Source organism: Corvus moneduloides, chromosome 3 (genome assembly GCF_009650955.1).
Source record: "Corvus moneduloides isolate bCorMon1 chromosome 3, bCorMon1.pri, whole genome shotgun sequence".
NCBI classification, from domain to species: domain Eukaryota; kingdom Metazoa; phylum Chordata; class Aves; order Passeriformes; family Corvidae; genus Corvus; species Corvus moneduloides.
This window is the reverse complement of record NC_045478.1, coordinates 106,316,030-106,340,707: the sequence shown is the minus strand read 5'-3', so window position 1 is coordinate 106,340,707 and position 24,678 is coordinate 106,316,030. Positions and strand designations below refer to the sequence as shown.

Below are 24,678 nucleotides of genomic sequence, written 5' to 3'. Positions count from 1 at the left end.
GGATTTGTCCCCAACAGCTTTTTACATGGCAACATCTGCTTTCAGCTCTTTCAACTGCCTTTAATAACAAAACTCTCAGTGCCCTGATGTCCACTTTTACCAACTTTATGTGCACAAGTTGGTTTGGTGAAAAGTTCAGAAACTGCTGAATATTCTGTGTTTCTGCTGGAGCCAAGGTGCTCAAGATTTGTAAGGTCAGGACTCTGATTATCTGCAGGAGCTACCACACAGAAAAATGTGCTGCCTACAGCATTGGTCTGGGGCTCAAGGATCTGCTGTAAATTCCTGCACAGGTCTCCCATGTTGTGGTGGACAAGTCCTCATCTCTCTGGTATCTTTCTGTGTATAGACTCACTGAATCATTCATGTTGGAAAAGACTCACGAGACCATCAAATAACGTATATGAAATGAGGGTGCCAAAAATGTCTCATTCAGAGGCTTGTGGAGAAGCTTACAGCTGGTCATGAGATGCTTGGAAATCACCAGCGACAGAAGGGAGCCAAGATGGAGTATCTGATTCATCCACAGGCTTCTCATTATTGATAATGCTCTGAGGGGCTAGAAAAAAGGTAATTGCACTTCAGATGGAAACAGTGACTAAAAAATGATCCTTGGTGGTTCATTTTTTTTTCTCTAAAGGGCTGTGGATACAGCCTGTAACTGCCTATAACCATTTTTAATATGAGGTAATTTCTGCTTTAATGATCTCGCAGATCTCAAGGATATGCTAACACTTACCACCAACTATTAGATCTACATAGGAGTATTTCACTTCTTCAGTACTAGCACAGATGATGCTCATGAGAGGTTGCTTAATTATACCTACATTTTGGAAGATGAGAAACAAAAAAAATATTAGTAAAAATCAACATGATTATATGGGTATGAATAATCTTGTCCATACTGGCTTTTTCCTTTCTGATTTGCAGAGATTTCAGTGATGAGTGTTTCTCTCCCTGTACAATTCAGATGAATTGGTTTGATTTTGCATTGCAAATGCAGTTGATGTAATGAGACACGGACTTTTGCAGCTCCTGGTGCAGACGTGGCTCTGGCCAGGAGTGCAGGAGAAGAATTCTGACCCTGTCTGACCAGGCAGGAGTGAGCTGGAGAGAGCCTGAAGCACATGGATAAAGCAAAGGTACCCCTTCATCTTACCCAAGAGGAGTCCTTCTGGTTTGGTCCCTCCATTGATTTCACCACTTATTTTTCCATGACATTAAGCTGCAGCAATGTGTTAGGCTAAATAGTTTTTCTTCCCCGGACACCACAGGTTAGCAGAAACCCTTTATTTGAAAGACTCTCTCAAATTCCCACGTTTTCCACTAAAAGAGCAGAGACTTGGAGTCACTTGTCCCATATAATTTCCCCAGGAAGGGGTAGGGACGGCTACTGGTCCGCAGCTCAGCGAGGAGGGAGGATTTGTCTCTTTTGGGAGACAGGAGATCTGAGGAATAGCACAGAACTCATCTATCAGTACCAACATGCCTCTAGTGCACAGGCCTGCCCTCGGTGTAATGTATGGCAGGAGACCAAACCATGCTGAAAGCAGAGAGGTGCTGTTAGATGGCCACTCTTAGCACAGCAAACCCAGGCACATCAGCTATGGTTGCACGAGATCCTCACCACCAACTATTCTATTATTCCTTTCTCTGGTTCATCTGGAGCATAAGAAGGTCAGAATAATTTCCTTGGCCAAGAGAGCCGTACATGCAGTATTTTGCCAACTGAGTGACATTTAGGTGGTGATGGACATGTGGACATAAAGCTTTGCCCAACAGGCACCTGCAGCTGTTGGGGTGAGGGAAGGGGGCTCCCTCTCCTAATTCTGCCAATATGCCCCAAGGGAAAGTGTCCCCAATTCTTTGCTGCTGCTCCAGGGCTGGATCACCCAGGACCATCTCTCTCAGTGTCAACATGATGCGTGTGTTAAAGGCAATCAGAAGTTTTTATGCAGAAGATCAACATTGGGATTGACTCAAATATCAATAAATTCCAAAATAAAGGGTTTGATCACAGCATTATAAACTTCCCACATGAACCATTTTGAATGACTGGAGGGTGACAATCTAAATATAAATGTAATTTCTTTTTTAAAACTCACTTCAGGCACATATATACAGCTTCAGTTGACTTTCAAGGGGAGTCTGTGGGAACATCTGACAGCAAAATTAAGTTATATGTTTCTTGTGGGAGTTCGTTTCCTCCAAAAACAGCAAACGCCTTGTTTCCCTGGCACTCAGATTTTTAAACCTGTAATCCTAGCAGGATATGAACTGTTTTTAATTACCCCCAGTGACAGAATTTTGTCCTTTGAAGGAGCCACTCCGGGTGTGAAGGGGAACAAGGACATTGAGTGCAAATGCGAGGGTGTGATTCTTTTTTAGAGCTGGTGTGGTGATCAGCTCAGCCATGGAGGTTTTGGCACCGATTTCAGCAGGTCACAAGGTCACACACAGCTCTTGTATTAGTTTGGGAGAATTAAGCAGTGGGAAGGAAACAGAGGACTTAGAAGCAGGCAGAGGAATAAATGGGGTAAGAGACCAATTAAAGTGGATAAAAGCAAAGAAAGAAACAGTGGGCATGGTGAGGGCTTTAATGACTTGTACAGCACATTTCGAGGGTATTTCAGGTGAAACATTTTTTGGAACACTCATTCAAACAGCGTCATTTCCACCAAAATAACTGGTTACATGACTAGGGTGAGGTGGATTTTAACCTTTATATAATCTTCCTATATAAATGCAACAGTTGCACAAAATGTACTTTTTGGATGCGCTGTAGAGAGAATCACAGAATCACAGGTCCAGTTAGGTTGGTAAAGACCTCTGAGATCATCCAGTCGAACCTTTGACCGAACACCACCACGTCAACTTGGCCGTGGCACTGAGTGCCATGTCCAGTTGTTTCTTGGACACCTCCAGGGATGGCAACTCCACCACCTCCTTGGGCAGCCCATTCCAATGCCTGACAACCCCTTCCATGAAGAAATTCTTCCTGATGTCCAACATGAACCTCCCCTGGCACAACTTGAGGATATGTCCTCCACTCCTGCTGCTGGTTGCCTGGGAGAAGAGACCAACCCACACCTGGCCACAGCCTCCTTTCAGGGAGTTGTAGAGAGTGATAAGGTCCCCTCTGAGCTTCCATTCTTCCAGGCTAAACACCCCCGGCTCCTCCAGTCACGCCTCATGGGATTTACCCTCTAGACTTTCACCAGCTTCATTCTCTGGACTCACTCCAGCACCCTGAAGGTGTCAGTGTGTTTCTGGGTGTGTGATCAGGTGCCCACTGGAGAGGGAAGGACAATGAAACTCAGTCCCAGGAAAATCCAGCAGCAGTTGTCTCAACCCAATGAAGTTTGCAGCTCAGTGTCTGGAACCACTGAAAGCCCCAATACACGATTAAACCCCAAATCTCAGTGCACAAGGTCTAATGAATCACTTGTAATTGCCTCATCCCGTGCAGGGCCCTGTCCGGCACATTCGCTTCTCTCGAAATTAAGGCTGCGTCTTCTGCTGTGTCTCAGTGAGCTGGAGCAGGGTGGGAGTGTCAGAAATGCACATGTGCCCATTGTGGGGGATGCTGGAAAGGAGGGAAGCCAGCATGGCACAGCGGGGACATGCCAGCAGCCAGTCTGGACACCGAGCCGATACTGGTATGAGCATGGGATTAAATCCCAGTGGCACATTTGGGAACTCGGGGCAGCCCCATCATCCCGGTACTGTAAATGTAAATGCAGCCCTTATGTGAGGGCTGGATCCTGCTGCAATAAATTGGACAAAAGGCTATTTTTACATTCTTGCCTCTGGAGAGGGTTTTGGAGGCCTGGAGACAGATGCATGTCCTGGTTGGGTACTGGCTGCCCCATATCCACTCCTAGAGGAGTCACCTGAGGGCAGCATGGATGAGCTTCCCACCAGCAGCAGAAACAAGAGAAATCATCTCCCAGTGAGCTTGCTGCCTTCTTCTACCCCCTGATATGCACCAAGGCTGGATGCTTTCACAGTGGCCTTCTGCCTACACCAGGACAAGCCACTTGAGAGACCTCAGAGCAGCTGTGGGAGCTGCTGGTGCTGCTCTTCCTGATGAGTTTTCTCTTCCACTCATTTGCTTTGCTGCTTTCTTGGAGAGCAGAGCTCAGTGATTTTTTTTTTTTTTTCCCCATTAGGAATGAGCTGAGGTAGCTGGTGGCTCCTCAGGGATATATTTGCAAACCAGGAAGGCAGTCGAATAGTAACATGGAAATACAGTGATGTGAAAAGGGTAATTATTAAAAACAAAAAAAGGTATTTTCTCATTTTCTGTAAATATATCTAGCAGATTAGTAAGATTTTCCCACCACACTCTATGATGGAGGACTTTATGGCTGGAATTGTGAAGAATCTGAAACACTCTGAAAATCTCAACTTCTTTGAAGCATGGGAGACTCTGAATAAACCCCAAGGGAATTGGACTCCTAGCATAGCAATTCTGGAGACACCCAACATCAGTGAAGTAAGTGCTAAACAGCCAAAAATTTCCCTCTCCCCTTCACTGCTGGGCCCAGCATAACTTTTTGTGGCTGCAACTTTTCAGCCCTTATCCTTTCTGCCAGTAAAATAAGTTGTGTGTGTTTTGGCTGACAGGGGCTGTCACGCCAGCCCTCGCAGGTTTTGTGTCTGGCTGGACACTGCAGCAGCAGGTGCCATCCACAGCCTGTGCCCAGCACCAGCTCTTGCTGGGGCTTGTTTTATGATGCTGAGGAGATGGGGGCAGCAGTAGGGGCTTTGCCTGGGTTTATAAACCAGAAAGGTTTGCACTTTAGGTCCATGTTATCTAGCAAGATTAGCAAGTCTCCATGTTTGGTGCAGTGACATTTCTCTGTTCGCAGTGTGATTGATCTTTTAAGGGCCTTTCTAGTCAATATCAACACTCCCAAGATTTATCTTAATACCTTGGACAGATGGCTTCTATTGATTTGAATGGCAGTTGTGGAGAGGGGATATATAGGAAGTTCCTTTTAACTGTTTACAGAGCAAACAGTTTCCATCTGCTTTCTATTTTATTGCAAAGCTAGTGATCACTCAGGTGCAGGATTTAACAGGTGACCATGGGGTACACTGGAAGCACATCACACCAGTTGTTATCCCACCTGCCTCTGCTTGACCATACACAGTGTACCCAGCATCTGGGTCTCCCCATATGGCTCTGAGGTCTCCAAGCCATACATTTCCAAGGGGGTCTCTCACCCAGGAGGTGCTCCTGCCTCGCCTTCCTCTCTCCATGCTCAGAAGAAAAAACAAGAGTACTCGCATACACATCCCAGGCAACTTTTCTTCTCCTGTTTATTTCAAAAGTCTTTGTAATAGCTTAATTGCAACATTCCAAACGTCACCCGGAATTTGACATCCTCCCAGATGTACAGGATTCATACTCCATCATGTTTCACGGCATTAAAAACACACAGGAATGTTCCCCAGACACCATCAGTGGGCTCTTCCACAGTCTCATTAACCACCAGCTCTACACATCCTCTGCCAACGCCTCTGCACGGCTCTGCAAAGCAGCTGCACATCAGCTGACGCTGCCTCCTGGATCCATGACCATGTTTCTGTGAATGAAGGGGGGTGCCAAGCCCAAAATACCCATTTTTGTTTGCAAACTCTATATAACATATGTAGAAACGTGATCCGTGTTTGATTGGCTTTGTATATGGCTTTTAGACCTCTTCATTCAAAGATCTTACAGTGGAAAAATCCTGAGCTGACACCAAAAATGGGACGGATTCATTAAGAGCACTCACAATTATGGTATGAGTTGGAGGCTAAGTTCCTGTCAACCCAGGATTAAAGCATTTTTTAAACTGCCACTTGTTTAAACAGATTTCAATCTTGAAATTTATTCCAGTTTAATGTTTTGCCAAGAAGCATCATCTGAAAGAGTAAAAATCGATGTTTTCCAATCAATGATTTACAGGAACTTATGTTTCTTCATTTCACCTCTTAACTTGGTAAACACTACCAAAATTGTGATGGAAAAGTACATGCATCTCCTTTTGACTTAAATGCCTTCTAGCAGGCATTTAAGTCATTACATCTGTTTAATTAGGCTATTTACTACCTGCAATTCAACCAAGTTACTCCAGATTCAAGCCATAGGAACACTTGCTTCTCAGACCCTACCACCTCTTTTGGCTTGTTGGGGTAATGTCTGTGTGGTTCAACTCTTTGGGAGTATGTTGAGTGATGTCAGGCACTGCAGAAACTGCTGCAGCTGTTTCTGGATGGCAAAATGTCCTTTTTTTCTGACCAACACTCAGCAGAAATTCCTCTTGGTTGTGAAAAATGTCCCTGGCTAATACCCATAGAGACCAGTGACAGTAAATTGCTTGTGTAATGCTTGCTGCCATCCTCTGGTTTCAGTAGCAGGGATGTGAAATGTCCCTAACAGTGTAGAAACAGCTGCAGAAACATGTTCAGAAAGTGCCATTTTGGTGCTGCAGCTGTTTGCAGGGCAATGTCCAAACATCCAGCTAATGCTCTCCTGAACCCAAACTTCTCCCACTGCCAAGAAAACATCTGGCTGCTGCAGACAGAGGCGGCTCTGCTCTCAACTTTTGCATGTGGATCCTTACCACCTCATTTATGATTATTTTGCTTTTCCGATATGCTGATAATGGGTGTTTGAGTTTTCTGTTTGGGTTTTTTTCCTCCTTTTTTTGAAAAACCATGACTACTTGAAGGTCAGCTGCCAAATTGAATGATCAGTGCAGGAAAACTGAAAATCATAACATCTTGTCTGTAGGCTGTGAATAATGGGCAACACCCTTTTGATCGTTAAAATAGAAAATTATCTCTCTGTTTTCCACTGTTTTTAGCCCATTAAGAAGGCAGGGAAAAGAGCACATTGCTGATGATTTGTACCACTCTCCTGGCAGTACAATTCCTGGCAGACCAGGGGCTGGCAGTGGGATGGATCCCACCCCAGTGGGGGTTTGGCTGGAGGAGGCAGCTGTGGTTTGCCATGACATTCAGCTGCTCTCCAAAAACCACAGACACCCCGAGGCAGGGCCATTTTGTCCATTTTCTGCTGGAGACTGGACCAGTATTCATGGTCTCTGGATGATGGGCACGCTTAAATTTGGGGATGAAGGCAAGTCCACCCGAGTGCTGTGCAGACCAAGGCATGTCCTCAATACATTTTGCTTTCATACAGATAAAGAAAACAGAAGCTTTGCATGTCCTGGTGCTGGCAGAAACCAAGGCTTTTTCCCAAAAGACACAGGTGCATTGAGCATTGGAAGAGAATGATAATTTTGTGACACATGCCTGAGCTCTGGGGTCCAATTGTATATTTTAGCACCTTACTTTCTGTTCAGAACACCACTTACTTTTGTTGACTCACTGTACTGGTAAGACAGTTTTTCTTGTTTTTACTGATACAGATCTCTTAACAAATATAGCCAGACTTGGTAATTGATTCATCTTGTAATATTTATATATGCTGTCATCATATGGAAAGTCTAAACAAATCTCTCTATGCATTTTATGAGGAGAGAAGGATCACAGCAGGATTACTGCTTTGCCAGCGCAGAGGCACTGCAAAGAGCAAAATGAGTCAACAGCTGCACCCGTGTTCCAAACACTCCAGTTTCAGGAACAACCCAGGGCTCACAGGTGGCCAGAAACACCTACAGCACTTTGCTGTGCTTCTCAAGAGAGGCTCAATGCAATGTCCATCTCCTTTTAAACTTTTTTACTACTGGCAAACATCTCCTGAGGCTCAGCAAAGGGAACTGCCCTTTCCCTTTCCCTCAGGGAACAGCCAAGCTGCTTTAACCACCCCACTGCCAACTCCCAGCCACTAAACCAACCTCCAAAATAACATCTTTGTGTATCAAGATGCATCTGTCCATCACCCATGGCCCTGTAGCTGTGTAGCCTTTTTGATGAAAGTGGTTAGCAGCCAGTCGAGCCCTGTGATTTATGTTTCTTCACTTGAATTGGAATTACATTAGCATGCCCTTGGTTTGCAATGGCCAAACAGGTACAAATACTCAGGTTTCGAAGGTTTATACTTGCAATTCTGTTTGCAGCAATTAGGCAGGCTCAGTTTTAATCCCTCTAGAAGCTCTGTTCATAGGAGCAAATGTACAGCATAGGGCATTTTCCAAATGGGACTTACATACTTCTGACTTTAAGAATTCAAAACAGATTAGATAAAATGGGCAAATGAAATAGGCAGGTCTTTTTACACAAAACCGAATCATTAGCATCCTTCAAGAATTCATGTCAAGCAATTCCGTTGGTAGAAAAAATATTCAGTCTGCTAATTCCAACCATGAATGTAATTTACAATCAGAATTTAGATTTTACAAAACCAAATTTTAAAAGAAAAATGTTCAGAAAAGTGACTAATTTTGGTGTGTCTGGGAACATTTGCTCTTGTTAATATTTCAGCTATTTTCAATCAATGCAAAAAGGAAAGTGATACCAACCAGAAAACAGCACGGAACTGGTTGTTCCTTCTAGAATTCAATGCAGAAGTGAGCAAATACCAAAACCAGAGGAATTCGCTCCAGAAGTAAAATTTTTGAGGTTTGTAGTAGGAGATAGCAATGCCAGCTCAAAGATGTCTACCAAGCTGTGCCCTTTCAAAAAGAAACAAAACAAACAGGAATACTTTTCAACAGGTTATCTTGAAACTTGAGTAATTTAAATTGGCTAGAAATTTGGAACTAATATTTTTGCTGAGAGTATCCAACAAAGTAGTATTCCAGTGAGCTAAAAATAGGTTTGTATATGTATAATTATAGCATTTTTATTTTTGTAAATAAACAATGTTTACACACACAAAAAAACACCCACAAACAATCCCCAAACAGTATTTTAGACGTTGTGCTTTCAGATACTGAGGTTTTACAATAAAACTGGAACTGAATTCTTGCACTGCCTGTGCAGCCCATGGATGGTACTATGAGCAAAAATTTCCTGGACATAATTTTACTTGCATGGAATAGGAAATTATACCCATTGAGAAAACCTGGTGTTTGATTTGCACATTGTCAGAAATACTAGTAATTTTTTTCACGTTGTTTATTGTATGTTGTTATAAAAGCATTAATTTTGCATTGACTCACTGGCTTTAAAAAGTACTCTTACAGTCTGCAAAGTACAAAAGGAATATGGGAACATCTTTGTATTCTGTAGGTTTGAAAAAGCATCACCTGCTGAAGGTCTGATCCTGAAAACTCTTGGGACGATGATGTAACACCCTTTCAAACCCACCTACATCCTCATGCCAAGTGTGGGCTTGGGAGCTGGCTGGGACACACCTGGGCACGATAGGGCCCTGGGACTAGGAGGACTTAGAGGTATGGGATCTGCACCTCTGATACACCCAAAATACTGATCATCACTGTAAGGGACCAGTATGGCTGCTTTCCCAGTAAAAGCTGGGCAACTGTCTTCCTGAAACCAGCCCTGAAAGAAGATGGTGACTGCAAGTGTGTGGTCCCTCTTCCCCCTGTGTCTCACAAAATACCTCTCTTCACGTTCCACGCGAGGTAGCTGAGCTCACGACGCCACAGGAGCCCCTTGGGGGGGTGACAGTGTCACAGAGTTGTGTGGTGAGGAATAAATGCAAGTCTTTGGTTTTCTGCTGGATTTGCTGGAGAACACTTCTAAGCATCTCCCTTTCCCCACACTTTTCATTCCTCAATAACAGCACACTTGCTGTGTTTTTTTTTCTCATGCTAAATCTCCAGACTGTTGGGTAAATATCCGTATTTACTCCCTCTTTTTTTTCCTGGGAAGGACTAAACATGATACATTTGAAGGCTGCAGGTCTGCAGCCCCACTTCAAAGCTAAACTACACCACTCTGGATCCTTAGAGTTGAAAGTTTGGATTTGACCTTAGACCTCTTTTTGCCTGTGCAAAATTTAGGGCAGTTGCATTTTCTTTTTGATGGTTTAAAGAGATATAGTAATTAAAGGGTGGATGTTACCCATTTAGCAAATGAAGAGAGAAAGAAAAAAGGCATGTGTCTTTATTGGTAGCTGCATTCAGACTGTGGCCATTTAAACTAAAGTAGTCCTTCCTCAGTGCCATTGCTACACAACATATTTATAATGCATAATGAACCACTTACTGTGCATGTGCTAACATGCATAGCCTTTGTGTCAAATCTCAGTGGAATTGTCCATGCTTTCCTTTATTTTCCACAATGTAGCACTCTTCCTAGCATTCATGAAGGCATAATTTGAGCTCAAATATGGACATATTCTTTTAAAAAAAAATTGCATATTGGTTGTACAATGTGCAATGCACACTTCATTAGTTATTTTGTGTGAGTCAAGTGCTAACTTTTTCCTAATTGAATTTATTATGTAACACAGCATTTATTGTATTATTTAAATGTAACACTGCAAATGTGTGTTGGTTTGGAAAGGCACATTAGTAATACAATTAGAGCAGAAGCCATACCCACAGATTTGCCAGGCTAGCAATCAGCAAAGTGTGATTTTGTTGAGATTAGCTCTGAACATTCATTGCAATGATTTGCCACTGAGTATTTTTCAAGTTAAAGGCTAGAAAAATACTAAAATGTGAGCATGGTCTCATTGCTACAGCTGATTTCCATACAGTTGTAAATTCATCCCACACAGGCAATCAGGGTTATACCAAGCCCACATGCCTGGCTACATGACCTCCACTGCTGCTGAAGTCTTTCTTTCAGCAGCAAGGCATGACTGAAATATGGGTAAATGGTCATCCTACACCCAAATTTTCACCCACAGAAAGCTGGGGAGGAGAAAAGGCTGAAGGCCAGGGTTGCAGCCGTGCTGGGACAGCAGCACTACACCAACAGGGGCATTTCTGGGTAACCTGAGCACGGCACAGGGCAGTCCCAGAGAGCTCTAGCGGGATTCCTGTCTTCCAGCAGTAATCCTGGTTGCAATCAGAACTGGTAGCTGCCTAAAGAACCTTGGTATGCATTGCTGTGCAATGCTGCTTCTGCAGGGAGGCAGCCCCGTCCCTCAGACACTGCCACCTGTTGCCGAGGTCAGTGAGATTGATCTGAACATCTATGTGGTCTGAAGGATGTCCTTTGCATTGCAAGGAAATAAAGAGCCATCTGAATTTTTTCAAAATGAGTACCGTGTTTGCAGATGGAAAGAAACCAATGAGAACCAGATGACATCTTGGTGTGACTCCAAACTTTGTCCAAGACACACACAGGGAAGACAGACCCCGAGAGGTCAACGTAGTGACTTGCCGAATGCTACAGATTTCACACAAAATTATTCCTTGTGACTGTTCTGTCCTGAGCTCCAGGGTTAAGAGAAGATATCACTTGAATTTGGTCATTGTTGCTCATTAATTTTCCCCTATGTTTTGGTTTTTGTCTGCAAGGTACTAGTGCAGGTGCCAGGCGAATGTGGTATCTCCTTTTTCTGAGCAGCTCACACCTCTGCCATCACTGTTCTCACTCAGGGCCAGCTCACAGAGAAGTGCTAATTCCTGTAGCTTTCTTCTGCTCCTGAATGCTCTTCCCTGGGCTCAGGCAGCAAAAGACCAGTGTGGGGGACACGGTCTGAGCTCAGGTCTGTGCTGCCTGTAGACTCAGCAGGCAGCTGGGATGTCTTGGTCTGTGCCAGCCAGGAGTTACTGCTGCTGTTCTACAGGGTGATACAGAGGGGGTTGTATCAGGGAAGATGAACTTTTAAAACCTAAGCCAACTGCATTCTTTCAAGGCTATCCATAATAAAATTTGAAAAAGAACCCCATTTCTAGAATGTAATACAACTCCCAAGTTACCTGAAAAGAAAGTGCAATCTAGTGCAGTGTGCTTTCACTTTCCCACTCTGTTCCTTCTGTTTCCTTCTGATTTCTTGTGCTTCAGCCTGTGTCCAGGTATTGCTGGTATCTGCTTTGTCTGTGAAAATGAAATACCAGGAGGAATTGCACTTGGTGCAACTGGTGCATGTTTAGGGGTCAATTCACAAGGGGAGCAGGCTGCGCTGGGGAATCCGAGTTGGACCACGCACAATAAAAGAGGAGTTAGGTGCTGAAGCCTAGCAAGTTTGAAGAGGAGTGGTCATGAAAAAAAAAGCCAAAGGAACAGCACAAGGGACTAGGAAAGACTGACCTCAAACCTCCTATGTCCTCTTGGCTCGTGTGGTCATGCACAAGGGTGATGGGTGCCCAGGAAGGGCTGGCAGGCTGAAGAGTAGAGATTTGGAGCTTGGATTCCATGCATCCTGGAAAAATACTTCTGCTACTGAATATGAGGGAACTGTAAGGCCACCCTTCAGCAGATGCTCCCCAGTGAGACCCAGCTCAGTAACCATGCTCTGACCCTCTCATAAACTGGCTTTGCTGTGCCAGATGGGTTTGGGACTTAGATATGACCTGGGGGTCCCTGTGGTTGACTTATGTCAGCTTTTGGAGATATGTGACCTGCAAGAAATAGGGGCACTGGTAAATAACTGGGCATGCACTTTATATGCCTCTGAAGCTAAGGAGAAGCAGAATGGAGATTATCAAGGACCTTGGGTGTAAGTAAACATTAGATCTAAGTGAACTGAGCAGCAACCTGATGCTCAAATCCCTTGAGATGCCCAGCTCCAGGAGCTGGTCCAACTTCCCCTGGAGTCAATAGGAACTGCAAAGGGTCCTGCAAAGGCACCCTTGTGACTGATGGTACCAGAAAGACTTGGAAACATTTAAATTATGCTACAGCAGACTGTGTGTCTGCCTTTGCCTGGACTCAGAAAAAGTACAGAGGAGGTACGTACAATTTCATATTACTTCACTGTATTTCCCAGGCTGGAATAAGTGGTTTGAAAACAATTCACAAATTTACAGTTTAAACAGGATCCTAATATTAGTTATAATATTTACCCTTTAAAAACAATTCACTGAAAAAAACCCTTTAATTTGCAAACTTGTTACCATAAAAATAAGAGTTCTTGAGCTCACAGAATGTTGATACATTTGAACATGTTTTTACGAGAGAAATAATAAACAGGTAATTCTGCTGTGGCTTGGGGCCCTATCTGTTCAAACTCCTAAGTCCTTTGGGACAGAGCCTGTCAGCCCTGATTTATGTTATAGTCCTAATGAGTAATAGTCCTCATGATGACAAATGCACCAAGATACAACCCTAAGAGAGTTTTGGCTGCAAAAAAAGAGCAGAGTCCCATTCACACTTTTAATAAACAAACATATAAATCATCATAGTTAGAGATTTACCCGTGGGGGTAATCCCAAGGGGAAATAACAAATTTCCATTCTTTTGGTTCCCTGCCTGTGCTGTTTCCCTTGCATGTCTGGAAGGGAAGGGACCCTTCCTGAACTGGGTCTTCCAGCAGTCAGAGTCTTTTCCAGACCATGACCTGCCCCTGTACACCCTGCTTAAATTTATCCTTCAGTGGGCATCAAAAGCAGCACCAAACACCTCTTCCTGCCTCCTTAAAGAGGATGAGTGCACAGACAGGAAGGCACTCTGACAGATGGACCTTGAGGAGTCTCTCTACCACCAAGAAAGCTCCTGCCTCTTGAATGCAGCCCCTACCATACCACAGAATCTTAAGTGTGAGTCTGCACCAGCTGGAAACACATTACAATCATCACTGCTTGTTTCTGGCCAAACACATCTTGATAAAAGCTGTGACATTTACAGTGTGATACAGACCCATGTGTGATGGTTTATCTGCAGCTCTGATTCTTTTCGTTAGGAAAAAGATACATTCAATGCCATAATTCAGCTGGCAGGCTCAGGTGTGCAAAACCTCAGATTTAAAGTTAAGTTTTCCAAGGGTACATTCCAAAACATTTTGCACTGCTACAAATTTAAAAGAAAGCAAAAATGATGGCTACTCCAAACCCATGCAAAACAAAGTCAGTAAATAGAGTAAAATATTTTCATGGAAATATTCTCAAACATTTCTAATATTCCTAGTTTGTGTTCATCATCTCAGTCAATTTATTCAGTAACCAACCTACTACTCATGGTCTTGCCTACAATTTTCCAGTAAGTTTCCAAGAGAAGGCTCCTTAGAATATAAGCTTAAGTTTTGTTTCTTGCCCGGAATCAGTAGAAGCCTTTTTATTATCTTCACAGTGTAGTAGGGAGAATTTAGAGAAATGATCCAGAGCTGTTGCATGTATTTTTGAAAGAGGTTTGCAGTAACTCCTCTGCATCCATTTGTCATGCTAAACTACACTCTAGACCAGGTTTGTGTTTGGTTCTTCAGTGGTTTGGGCTAGCACAGGTTAAATATGGCTTAAGATGGTAGCAGCAACAGCCAAAGGCTAATTTATGACTTGGTATCAACATTTTGGGGAAGCCAGTTCCTGGGGGAACTTCAAAGCAGTGCTCTTTTGTACAGCCTGCACAGTCAGATTTGTGGGAAACAAGTACAGGGTTGGAGTCCTCAAAGAAATACTTTGGACGAATCTCTGCAACAATACCGCAGAAGTAAAAGAGCAAATTTAGGACAACAGAGAGCCTACATTCATTTTAGTGACTTATTTCATGAGAAAGTAATGAAATAAGCATTTTTGTGGTGATGCAAACATTTGACACCAGAGGTGCATACCAGCTTCTCTTGCATTAAATAACGTCAGTTCTGAAGATGACAATTGCCTGTTTTCTGTTATCAGTAGGTAGGAACAGTTTTGCACACCTTAACACGGTCCTTGATAACCACCTGATTTTAAGAGTTAGGTGGCAGGTGGTCTTTCGGACAAGACTGGCTAAATCCCACCATTTGTACGAGGGGAGTTCAGCCCATTCCATCCTCTGCCACTGAAGTCAGTGGGATTATTGAAGCGAAACACAGTCACCCTAAAGCTGGTGTGACAACAGTCACCTACGTGTATGTCATACAAAGGCCTGCTACGAGGAATTGCTGAAGAGCATTGAGTACAAGGCTCAGGGCCAGAACCAGACTTCAACAAACTGTGAGATACTGGTTTAGCCAAAACTTACCGACCCCAGGCTTGAATCTGGAGCCCAGCTTGCCTGCTTTATGCCTTTTAACACAGCGTTTGGGTTCAGGCTCTGTTCTGAAGAAGAACATGTTGGTTTTGACACCATCCTAACTATGCACACCATCCTTCTATAATTGCACCAGATTCTGCATCAAAGACATCCAAGTCTCATTTAAAACCCCCTTAGGGGAAAATTGTAACATAATGGTAAAGATCTCACTGCATATTAGAGAAAACTTATAAAACCCCCAGAAAGTAAAACGCTGAACACCCAATGAATACCAAGGCTGTCTCTGAAATTCAAAACTTTCCAGTAGCTTACAGTGGTAATTCCACCCTAACCGCCGTTTTATTTTTATTTAAGAAACAAAAGGAATTCCAAAAACTCTACCTAGAATCACTTGTTTCTGCCAAGCGGTTGTTCATGATGGCCAGAGCCCCCACCCCCGCAGAGAAACCGTTCTGTCTCGTATTGATACAGACATTCCTCGGGTAGCCGTTGGCCGTCTCGGACAACTGCTTCTGCAAAATGGCCAGGGAGACTTTATTGGACGCTGTGAGCTCCCTCATGGAGATCATCTCTCCAGAGAGCCTCCTGCCCTCGGTGTCACTGTCGTACTGTCCGTCAGCGTCCATGGCGACATTGTGGCGGCGCAGGCGGGCTCCTGGGGTGATGGCGTTGCGACGGCTGAGGCGGGTACTGGATTTATGGCACTTTGGGCAACATCTGCATTCCAATTTTTTCAACACCCAGTTCAAAATTTGTTTGATTACGATTGAGATGACATTAAAAAGGGAGTATATGCAACATACCCCCATTAATATAAATATGAAGTTCCCGACTCTGTATAATCCCTGATGTTGGTACGCAGCGTTTTGGCTGCTTACCAAATCTCCAAAGCCGATGGTGCTGAAGGTGACAAAGCAATAATACAAGGAGTCAATGTAGTTCCATCCTTCCACTGCTGTGTACATGGCTGAGGCGCAACAGGAAAGGGTAATAGCAAAAAATCCCAGGATCAGCATCACGTGGTAAACGGACGGCTTCCAGCCCACAAGGCTGCCCACCCCGGACACAGCTGGCCCCCTTCGGAAGTTGGGAGGTAGGAGACCACTTCTTCGCAGCTGTCTCTCGTAGCACGCCTTCATGATAAACGCCAGCAGGGAGATGATGCGCTCCAAGAAGAGGTTGAAGAAGAGGATGGTCCCGGCACACCCAAAAAGGCCATAAACGATGAGGAATACTTTTCCAGCCACGGTTGCTGGTGTGGTCATTCCAAAACCTACGGTGTGGAGATAAATGGGCAACATTAATGACACGGGTTTTCATGCATAAGCTCAGGATATATGTACCTTAACATGGCTCCCATCTCACTGGACAAAAGGAGTGCTATCTCTAAGTCAGCTCAGGCCAACATGAAACCAAGTTTGGTAAAGAAGGAAAGCACCAGAAAGTTCAATGAGATGACTAAAACTCAAAAGTGAGCAAAAAATCCTTGCAAGACAAAAGGCAGTGTATTAGCAGAGCAACACCACTCTGTAAAGGCAGGTGGAAGACTCACTGAACCCAAACCTTTTCAAGGTGGGATGAGGTAAAGAGGCCATTTCCCTGCTCCCACATGTGTCAGCCATCAGGACCTGATGAAAAGTTCTCTGTTCACAAGCTGTAACCCAGTGTAACATTTTTGTTACAGGGGTCTGATTATACCATTCCCACTGAGAAGATGGAAGTTTTCAGGTTGTATAACAGGAAAAAAATGCACCTCCCAAATATTGAATATTGTTTTAAAAATAACAGCACTTCAAAGTCTTTTCCAAATCCCAGCTGTGACTAGCCCACCGGGTATCATCACAGAGGGAGGGAAAAACCATCATGCTGCAGAGCTGCCTGGAAGACTGGGGGCATTGGGAACTTGCAGATGGATAATTACAGCAGGGAAAAACACTGCTGCACAGTTCAACAGAAAAATCAGAGTATACAAACTCTGGGAAGATACAGCAACAATATTAATTCACCTCTTCTTGATATGAATTACTTATTGTACTATTACTTATTATGATGTTACTCATACACACAGTTTTATAAGTAAGCAGTAATGCCCTGTAGCTAACAGATGGTTAAATAACAGCAAAGGTGAACTTAAATTTGCATGCAAATAAATACAGTAAGTTTACTCCTTGTTATTTGCTGATACCAGTTATTTTATGGAAAAGATTACACATATTTCACATCCTGTCTCAGGAAGATTCTTCTGAAACTCAGTTCTGCAGGTATTGCCCTTATTCTGCTATTCTTCTCTGTAAAAACACTTGGTGGCTCAGGCAAAGTGCTTATTGACAGGACTGAGGTGACTGCTTATGTCCCGGGAAAAAATAACCACATCTAATTTGAATTAAAGGTTTGTGAAAAATCCACATTCTGAAATGTCATTGCTGTATTGCTCCACCAAAATACTGAGCAAATAACATATTCAAGGCAGTAAATATCAACACCAGACTATATAAATAGAAGTTTGTGAAGACAAAGCACAGAGCATAATGAAATCATTACAGAGCATAATGAAATCATTAAATCCAGTTTATTACCATGACACACCTTTATAAACAGCAAGAATTGAGATTGCTGCTTGAAACCTACTGGTTTATTTTTGCAATGGCTGAATTTTTCTGGGTAGTTTATCTGTGCTCCCTTCCTACTTTGTTGATAGAGAATTTCCCAATGGTTGATAAAAGAATGTAAATGCTCACGACAAGCAAACTCAGGTGTATCTTTTCAGTGACATGAAAATGCATGAGAAAAGAGGTGGTCCTACTTTCACAGCACATTTGGCAGGCTCAGAAACAGCTGTGTGCCACCATTTCAGACTATATTTCATAATTTGAGTAACCTGATCTAGTGAAAGGTGTCCCTGCCTGTTGAGCTTTTGATGGGAGACCCTTCCTTCTCGGACCAGGGTAAGAGAGCAGAGGAGGCTGCTGTTCTGCTAAGTTCTTCATTTCATAGTCTCATAGCTTTCTTGAAGGCAGAGTTCAAGGGGGTTACATGATAAAGCCAAGCAGCAACAGCAAACAGCAGGCAGAAAACAGCTGCTTCTTCTAATTCTATATGCTCTATCTTCTTTTCTTACAGAAGTGTGGATTACATTTGTTAATTTACCAATAAGATTAACACACGATTCTAGTTTTCCTTTTCTTAACCTATCCTGGTCCAATTCTAACAGTTGTAAGCCTTACACAAGTGTTACACAGGTATTACACAGATTTGCATATATAGTTTCTATCAGCTCTTATTGTTCATGGGAACACTCTATCTAAAAAATGTGAACAGTACAGTTCTAGCTATATTTTGTCTAAAGTAAAGAAATTCTGTGAAAAGGCAACACTGCTGCAGTAAGAACTGTGTTTAAGGTCTCTGCTGCAGATCTTCAATGTTTCAGGCACTTTTTAAGGCACTTAGCATATATTTTTACTAATAGTTAAAAATCTATATTTCTATTTCACTTTGGTGTGGCTTCATGTATCTCTGCTTGTCCAAAGGTTTTAATTCAACCCCTGTGCTTTGGGCCTTTTCCTCTGGACCTGAGTCCAGAGAAGCTTTCACTCCAACACCTGCCCACGTGAATAGATGACCTTTCAAGTCCCTTTCAACCCAAACCATTCTAGGATTTAATGATCATAATCTTCATTGTTAAAAGAGTATTCTGTGTAAAAGTCAGTGAAAAACTTGCACAGTATTGCCAGAAAATATTACCAAAGAGGTAATTACATTTTGCTTTCTGGACCCACCGTCTCTCCATTTTGCAGCGTTAACAAGACCACCCTTGAGCAGACCTCATAAACCCTGCCTTGGGCTCTGAGAAGTTCTCAGTTCCTTCTTCTCTGTGGGGTGGACCTGTTCTCTGGATTGGGCTGGCTGCTAGCAGGAGTCTCTCATTTAATGATGAATATCCATAAGAGCCTGGTCCTCAGAAGGAGCTGGGGAGCCTGTTGTGGTTGGCAGCTAGGGATACACAGCCAACTTGTTATGGAGAAGGCATCTGTTCGCCTGTGCCTTGTCAGCAAAGCACTTAAACATGTGCTTCACAGCAAGCATGTGAACATCACCATCAAAATAAATGGGTTTATTGTCACACATATGGCTAGACACATTTATTAATTAGGAAAAAAAAAAGAGATAGCGACAGTTTGGATCGAGCTGTAAATGTGCTGAGCTTTTCAGTATTTTCTAGTGATCATTCAAGAGAGAGAGTGAAGTTTTATATTTTTGTTGCTCTTTGTTTCATCAAAATCTTCTGAAGCAAAATGTTACCAAAATTCAGTATGCAGCTATGCAAGGTGAAAGGGCCCATCACAGCAATGAGAGTGCTAAGAAATATACAAAACAGGCAAAAAGTGAGGCCAGGCAAACAGAGAAGGTTGGAAAAGACCTTTAAGACCATTGAGTCCAACCATTACCCCAGCACTGCCAAGCCACCACTAAAACACATCTCTTAGGTCACCAGCTGGCTGAGGGGAGCACTCATGGACTGCCCGTGCAGGGTCTTCCTCTGCCAGCTGGGTTTGTCCCTTTGTGTCACCCTGACCACGAGGGGTTGGTCCTGGTATGTTCTGTACCTCATCTCTGAGTTCAGCCCTCACCCAAGGCTAAGAACATCGTGATGCCTGGATGAAGCAAATTCATCCAGAACTGCCTACGCTTCCAACACGCTACAAGGGAAAAAGCGCAACAGGGCTTTACATTTTTCATGGCCCTGAGACGTATTTTACAGGTGCCTTGGGGTTGACTTTGCAATATTTGAACCTCCCTCATGCCAATTTTGCCTCATCACTTCAGATACAAGCTCTATGGCAGCATTAATTTCAGCTGGTTGATATTTCTCCTCCCCAAACAAAGAGAATTAGTAGAGATGAGCTGACAAAAACCCTCTTCAGCAGCCTCTCATGGTTAAATGCTGGCATTTAATGAAACCCTCATCCTGGCTTGCATAACAGGTTTGTGGTTACAATTCTGCTCATCTGGAGTTTTAAATTACTTAAGCTAGGGATGGATTCAAGAGGTAGAACAGATGGACAAACTTGTGACATATGCTTCCTGTTGCTCTTGCTTTCTTTTCTTTTACCCACTTTCTTATGAGTAAGAGATGGTTGATGCCAGAAGACAGAAAGAAATACAGCAGCTTTAGTACTTGTGAGCTCTCCTCTCAGTCAAATTACTTTGGCAATTACCTTGTCTTACTATACTTTGAGATTAAAGGGGGTGACAGTTTTGCAGTAAAGACGTATTTACTGAGAGATGCAATAAAGTTTTGGTCACTTCAAAAACTTTAAAACACAAGAAAGTCACAAAAACTGAACACAAGAAAGGACATAATGTGTCCCTGCCTCTTTCAGCCACCCCAGTTCTTCTTATGCAGGTGTTCTCTCACAGGACTTCACTCACACAGCAGATCAGCACACTGACTCGCAATCATTTGAAATCCCAGAGTGAAATAGCCCTTAGATCATCAGAGCAGCATCACCTCTATGCCACTATATAACCATCATGTGGTTATATTTAAAGAAATCAAAATCAACTAAAATGGTTGAAAGTAACTTTTTAAACAAATGGTTCCTCAGAAATAAACAACAACAGAGACAACTATAAGCAGAATGCTGTTTCCAGAGGGAAAGAAGTTCTTGCAACATAAAGGGTAAGAGATGGGGGTTACAGAACACAGAGAAACAAAGAGCTACCAATTTTCATGTTTTCCTGTTTCCTGTCTGTTCCACACTTGCATTACTTCACAGCTTTCCAATAGTCCTGGCTGGTCTTTATTGACTAACACACATACCGTACTATACAAGTACATAGGAACAAAACATCCTACTCTGAACCCCATGTTTGGGTTCTGGTGCTTCCTCCCACCCTTTCCCACCTGTCAGCATTTCATTATTATTTCCCCTGAGGGTCATACCTGTATATTTCACAACTGCCTCTCATTTATTCTCTAGCTCCTTACCACCTAACATCCAGAAACGGTTGCCTTGGATACAGGGTCACAGCTCAGAGCCGACAAAACTGCTGCATCCAGAGCTTTTACCCCAAAGGGGGAATACTACGAGTCAGTTCTTCCACCCAGCCTCGCATGTGCTGACTATAAACGAAAGACTTACTTTAACATCTTTCTCAGCCTGATTTACTAAAATACCCCCCTTTGGGCTCAAACAGTACATTTTTTTAGAACTTTTCTATTGCAAAGCCTTTAATATCCAAGTTGCTGTAAAATCCCATTTGATCTTATTTAGATTACTATCTGCAAACACCTCCTGGACTGCAGTGGTCTGTCCAGCACTGTGTGAATTAAGACCCTTTAAGCTGGACCCATGCTATGTCTGAATAAATGAGATACAACTGCAGTGTTTAGGGCTGGCCAAACCTGTATCCTACACAAACATGCAGTCCTTGGTGATCCATGTACTGGGACAGATACTCCATGGAGAAAATACTGAGTGACTATGCAGATAAGGAGTGACTTCCATAATCATTCTATCTACCCATTCATCCATCCATCCTTGGTAAAATATATCTATATCTAAATCTATATCTATAGATATATACACACACCACTTCAATTTCTGGTATTTCCTAACTTTCTAAAAATATTTTTAAATACATTCCTTTAACAGAGACTAGAGTAAAGAGATGGTCAGAATTCCTGTAAATTTGCTTTGCAAACCAAGGTGAGCTAAACCAGTTTCTTTTTTTTTTGTTTTCCCTGAGTGTTCCATATATAAAAAAGTGCACACCTGCACCCAGAGACTTCGGGAAAAGATGCCCACTCTATTCAGTGACTGAAAAGTGCACCATAATAAGCTTAATGAATGTAGTTAAAAACCATCCATGTCTCTGCTGGTGCTCCTTGTTTCACTTCCACCTGTGAAATATTAGTCAGGTGTTTGAGACAACTGTTACTCAAAAGGAGCCATGCTGGCAGAACAGAGCCAGGAGATGAATAATTGAACTTCAAGAGAGTTTCAAAGAGCTGCAGGCAATTTTTACAGGATTTATACAGTACCAATTTTATTCTATTTACACACAATGGTGATCAGGTTATTGGTTATCCATAGCCCTGTGATGCCTAACATCAGTGAACACCAGAATCGATCACCCTTGGCATTTCTCTGCTGGCCATGCTTTAAACCACAGGCTAAGAGGTCATGGCCACATATCCATTCCTCTTTAATGTATGTTGGTTTTAAAAAGAGTTAATAGAAATATAAGCCTAAAATAAGCCAAGCTTCCTTAGGAAAAAAAGATTATATTTGTCACAATTACATTAAATAACTAAAAGGTGGATTAATAAATAGTTACTAAGTTACCAGGTGCATGTGAAAGGTATAAAAGACTGAGAGGAAACAATTTCTGTAGAAGTGAATCACAAAGATGAAGCCAAAATTATTCCCAGCCGTGACTCGGGTGAGGACAGGAGATAGGGCTGGGAAGCAGCAGGGCAGTTCCATCAGGGCAGGGGTGCTGGGACTCCCCTGCTTCTCTGGTAGCTGGTGATTTCTGCATGTGGGCAAGGGGCTTGCAACTCCCACAGGCATCCCTGGCGACCAGTAGGATGTCACAAGGGTCTGCCTCATGGGAATGATGCAAGAGGCTCCTGCAAGAGAGCTGTGTGATGGAGAGGTGCTGGTGGCTGTGATGCTGGGATTAAACAAAGTACTCATGTGCTCTGGACAGGAAATTTTGTAGGGGAGGTAGTGATGAAGGACCTCTTGTGCTGTACAGAGGACTAGCACTAGAGGGATAAGAAGCTGCAAGAAAACCTCATGAAATTTCTCATGAAATCCCCTGAAGATGGGAATGTGAAGACCGATCCCAGACGCAGAGTGCTTACATGGAGGGGCGCTGCCATGTGGGGCTGATACCTGGCCACGTCAGGCAGGAGAGGAGGGGACCCCATGACCTAAGGAGAGGTTGTCATGTATGACACAGCCAGGGCAGTATATTTAGGGTGAAGGATATGCCAGACTGAGAGGAGTAAGGTGAGGTTTTATCTCAGAAACCCCAGCTGTTAGCATCTCTAAGGCACTGGGGGTGACCCCAAAGAAACCTCAGAGAAGGAGAGAGGAATAACCTCCTCAAAACCCGGCTGCTCGTGAATGTTTAACTTCTCCTCCTCGCAGCAGGTTTCCCACGTGTGTTTTTCTAAGCTGACACCTTCTAGCTGAGCTTTCCAAGAAAGATCTTTAGTCTCTAGAGGGTACTCAGCAGGCACATTTATCAGCTCAAGTGGCCTAACTTTTGTGTATTTGAGTGATACATGGCCCTTAAAAAGATAAACGCTGGGGCTTCAGCTTCACCACCAGCAGCAGCAGTATTCTTGCTCTTTTCACTTAGCAGAAGCAGGAAAGCTTTTTTCCTCAGCTGTACTGCATGCTGCTCTTTCTGTGTACAGCCTGCAAAGACTAATTAAACAAGTCCACCCCTGCTCACTACTACATGCCGTTGTCCTAAAGACAAAACCCAATAAATACAGAAGGAGGTCTGGTGACGTTGCTTTGGCACAGAACCAAGCCACGGAAGAAGTAGAAGTGTCTCTAAATCACTTTTATGATTCCCTGGCTGGGGCCAGCTGCTCTTCATACACCTTGTACAAGCAAATGGGGACTGACTTGTGCCAGGCCATCAGTGTTGCCAGCTGAGCAGCAGCTCTGGCCCAAGCTCTTGCTAAGCAGCCCCCCCTGAAGAGGGAACATGTGGGGAGAGTCACAGGCTTGAGGCTCAAAATCTTTGGCAAGCTTATGTTTAGTTTTCTGGCTAATCCTACTGCAACAGAACATGGTTTCAAATGAGGGAGAGGGAGCGTCTCCTAAAAGGAGATGGTGGAGAATGAAATTCAGAGAAGGATGAAAATGAGGAGTAGGAATTCAAACTCTATTTGAATTCAAAGGAATTCAAATACATAGAGACAATGAAAGTCAGGACATACAAACTGGCACTATTCTTGCTGAATTGGCTGTAAAGGGATGGAAGTGTCCTGTGGCATGACAACCTCCCTTTTCCACTAACATAATGTTCACAAACTTCTTTCAATACTTAAGGTTTTATTGTTCTTATAAATAATATCATCTTCTTCTCTGCTAAACTCTTGGGGCCAGTCTCTGGTTTACAGTCATAAAAATCAAGACTGAAATTATTTTCTTCATTTTATGCTGCCTTTCTTGGACAAATCTTCAGCAAGATGCTAGTAAACGCCCTCCTGTTATCCTGCCCCTTGGCACAGCTGAGGTACTCTGATGGCTTGTTGAAACAGAAAGAATATGGGTTAGTGTTGCCTAAATTAGTCCTAAACCACCTCACAAAGGAGGATTTCCAGAAAAAGGAGATGAGAACAGAATGTTCCTTCTTTTGGTTGCAGCCTGTCTCCTTGTACATTGATCTAAACTAGCCCACAGCTGCTTTCTGTGGCTGCCTCCACACCTGATGGTTGCAGGGTCCTGTCTCTGGCTTGTCTTCTTTTCTTATCCTAACAGCTGGGGAAAACCATTTTGCTACAATCTTCTCTGAAATGGTGGTGGTGTTAATAATGGAAAAATATATCCCACACGCTCCACAGTTGTTTGACAAATTTATATACTGTGAAAAAGCCTCCCCTTTGCACTACAGGCTTAGGGTCTTCACACTCTCACATTAACAGCTGTTGGG

The 24,678-nt window shown here is 43.2% G+C and overlaps 1 protein-coding gene across 1 annotated transcript in view; it reads right to left on the bottom strand.

The window, feature by feature from the left end:
- Positions 1 to 5,303: 5,303 nt before the first annotated feature.
- The window catches only part of KCNK12 (potassium two pore domain channel subfamily K member 12), a 29,570-nt gene continuing 10,195 nt past the window's right edge, over positions 5,304 to 24,678 (bottom strand). The window contains exon 2 of the mRNA XM_032103209.1: positions 5,304 to 16,267. Within this exon, the coding sequence (XP_031959100.1) occupies positions 15,372 to 16,267 (896 nt within the window). The 3' untranslated portion in view covers positions 5,304 to 15,371. The remainder of the gene's footprint in view (positions 16,268 to 24,678) is intronic.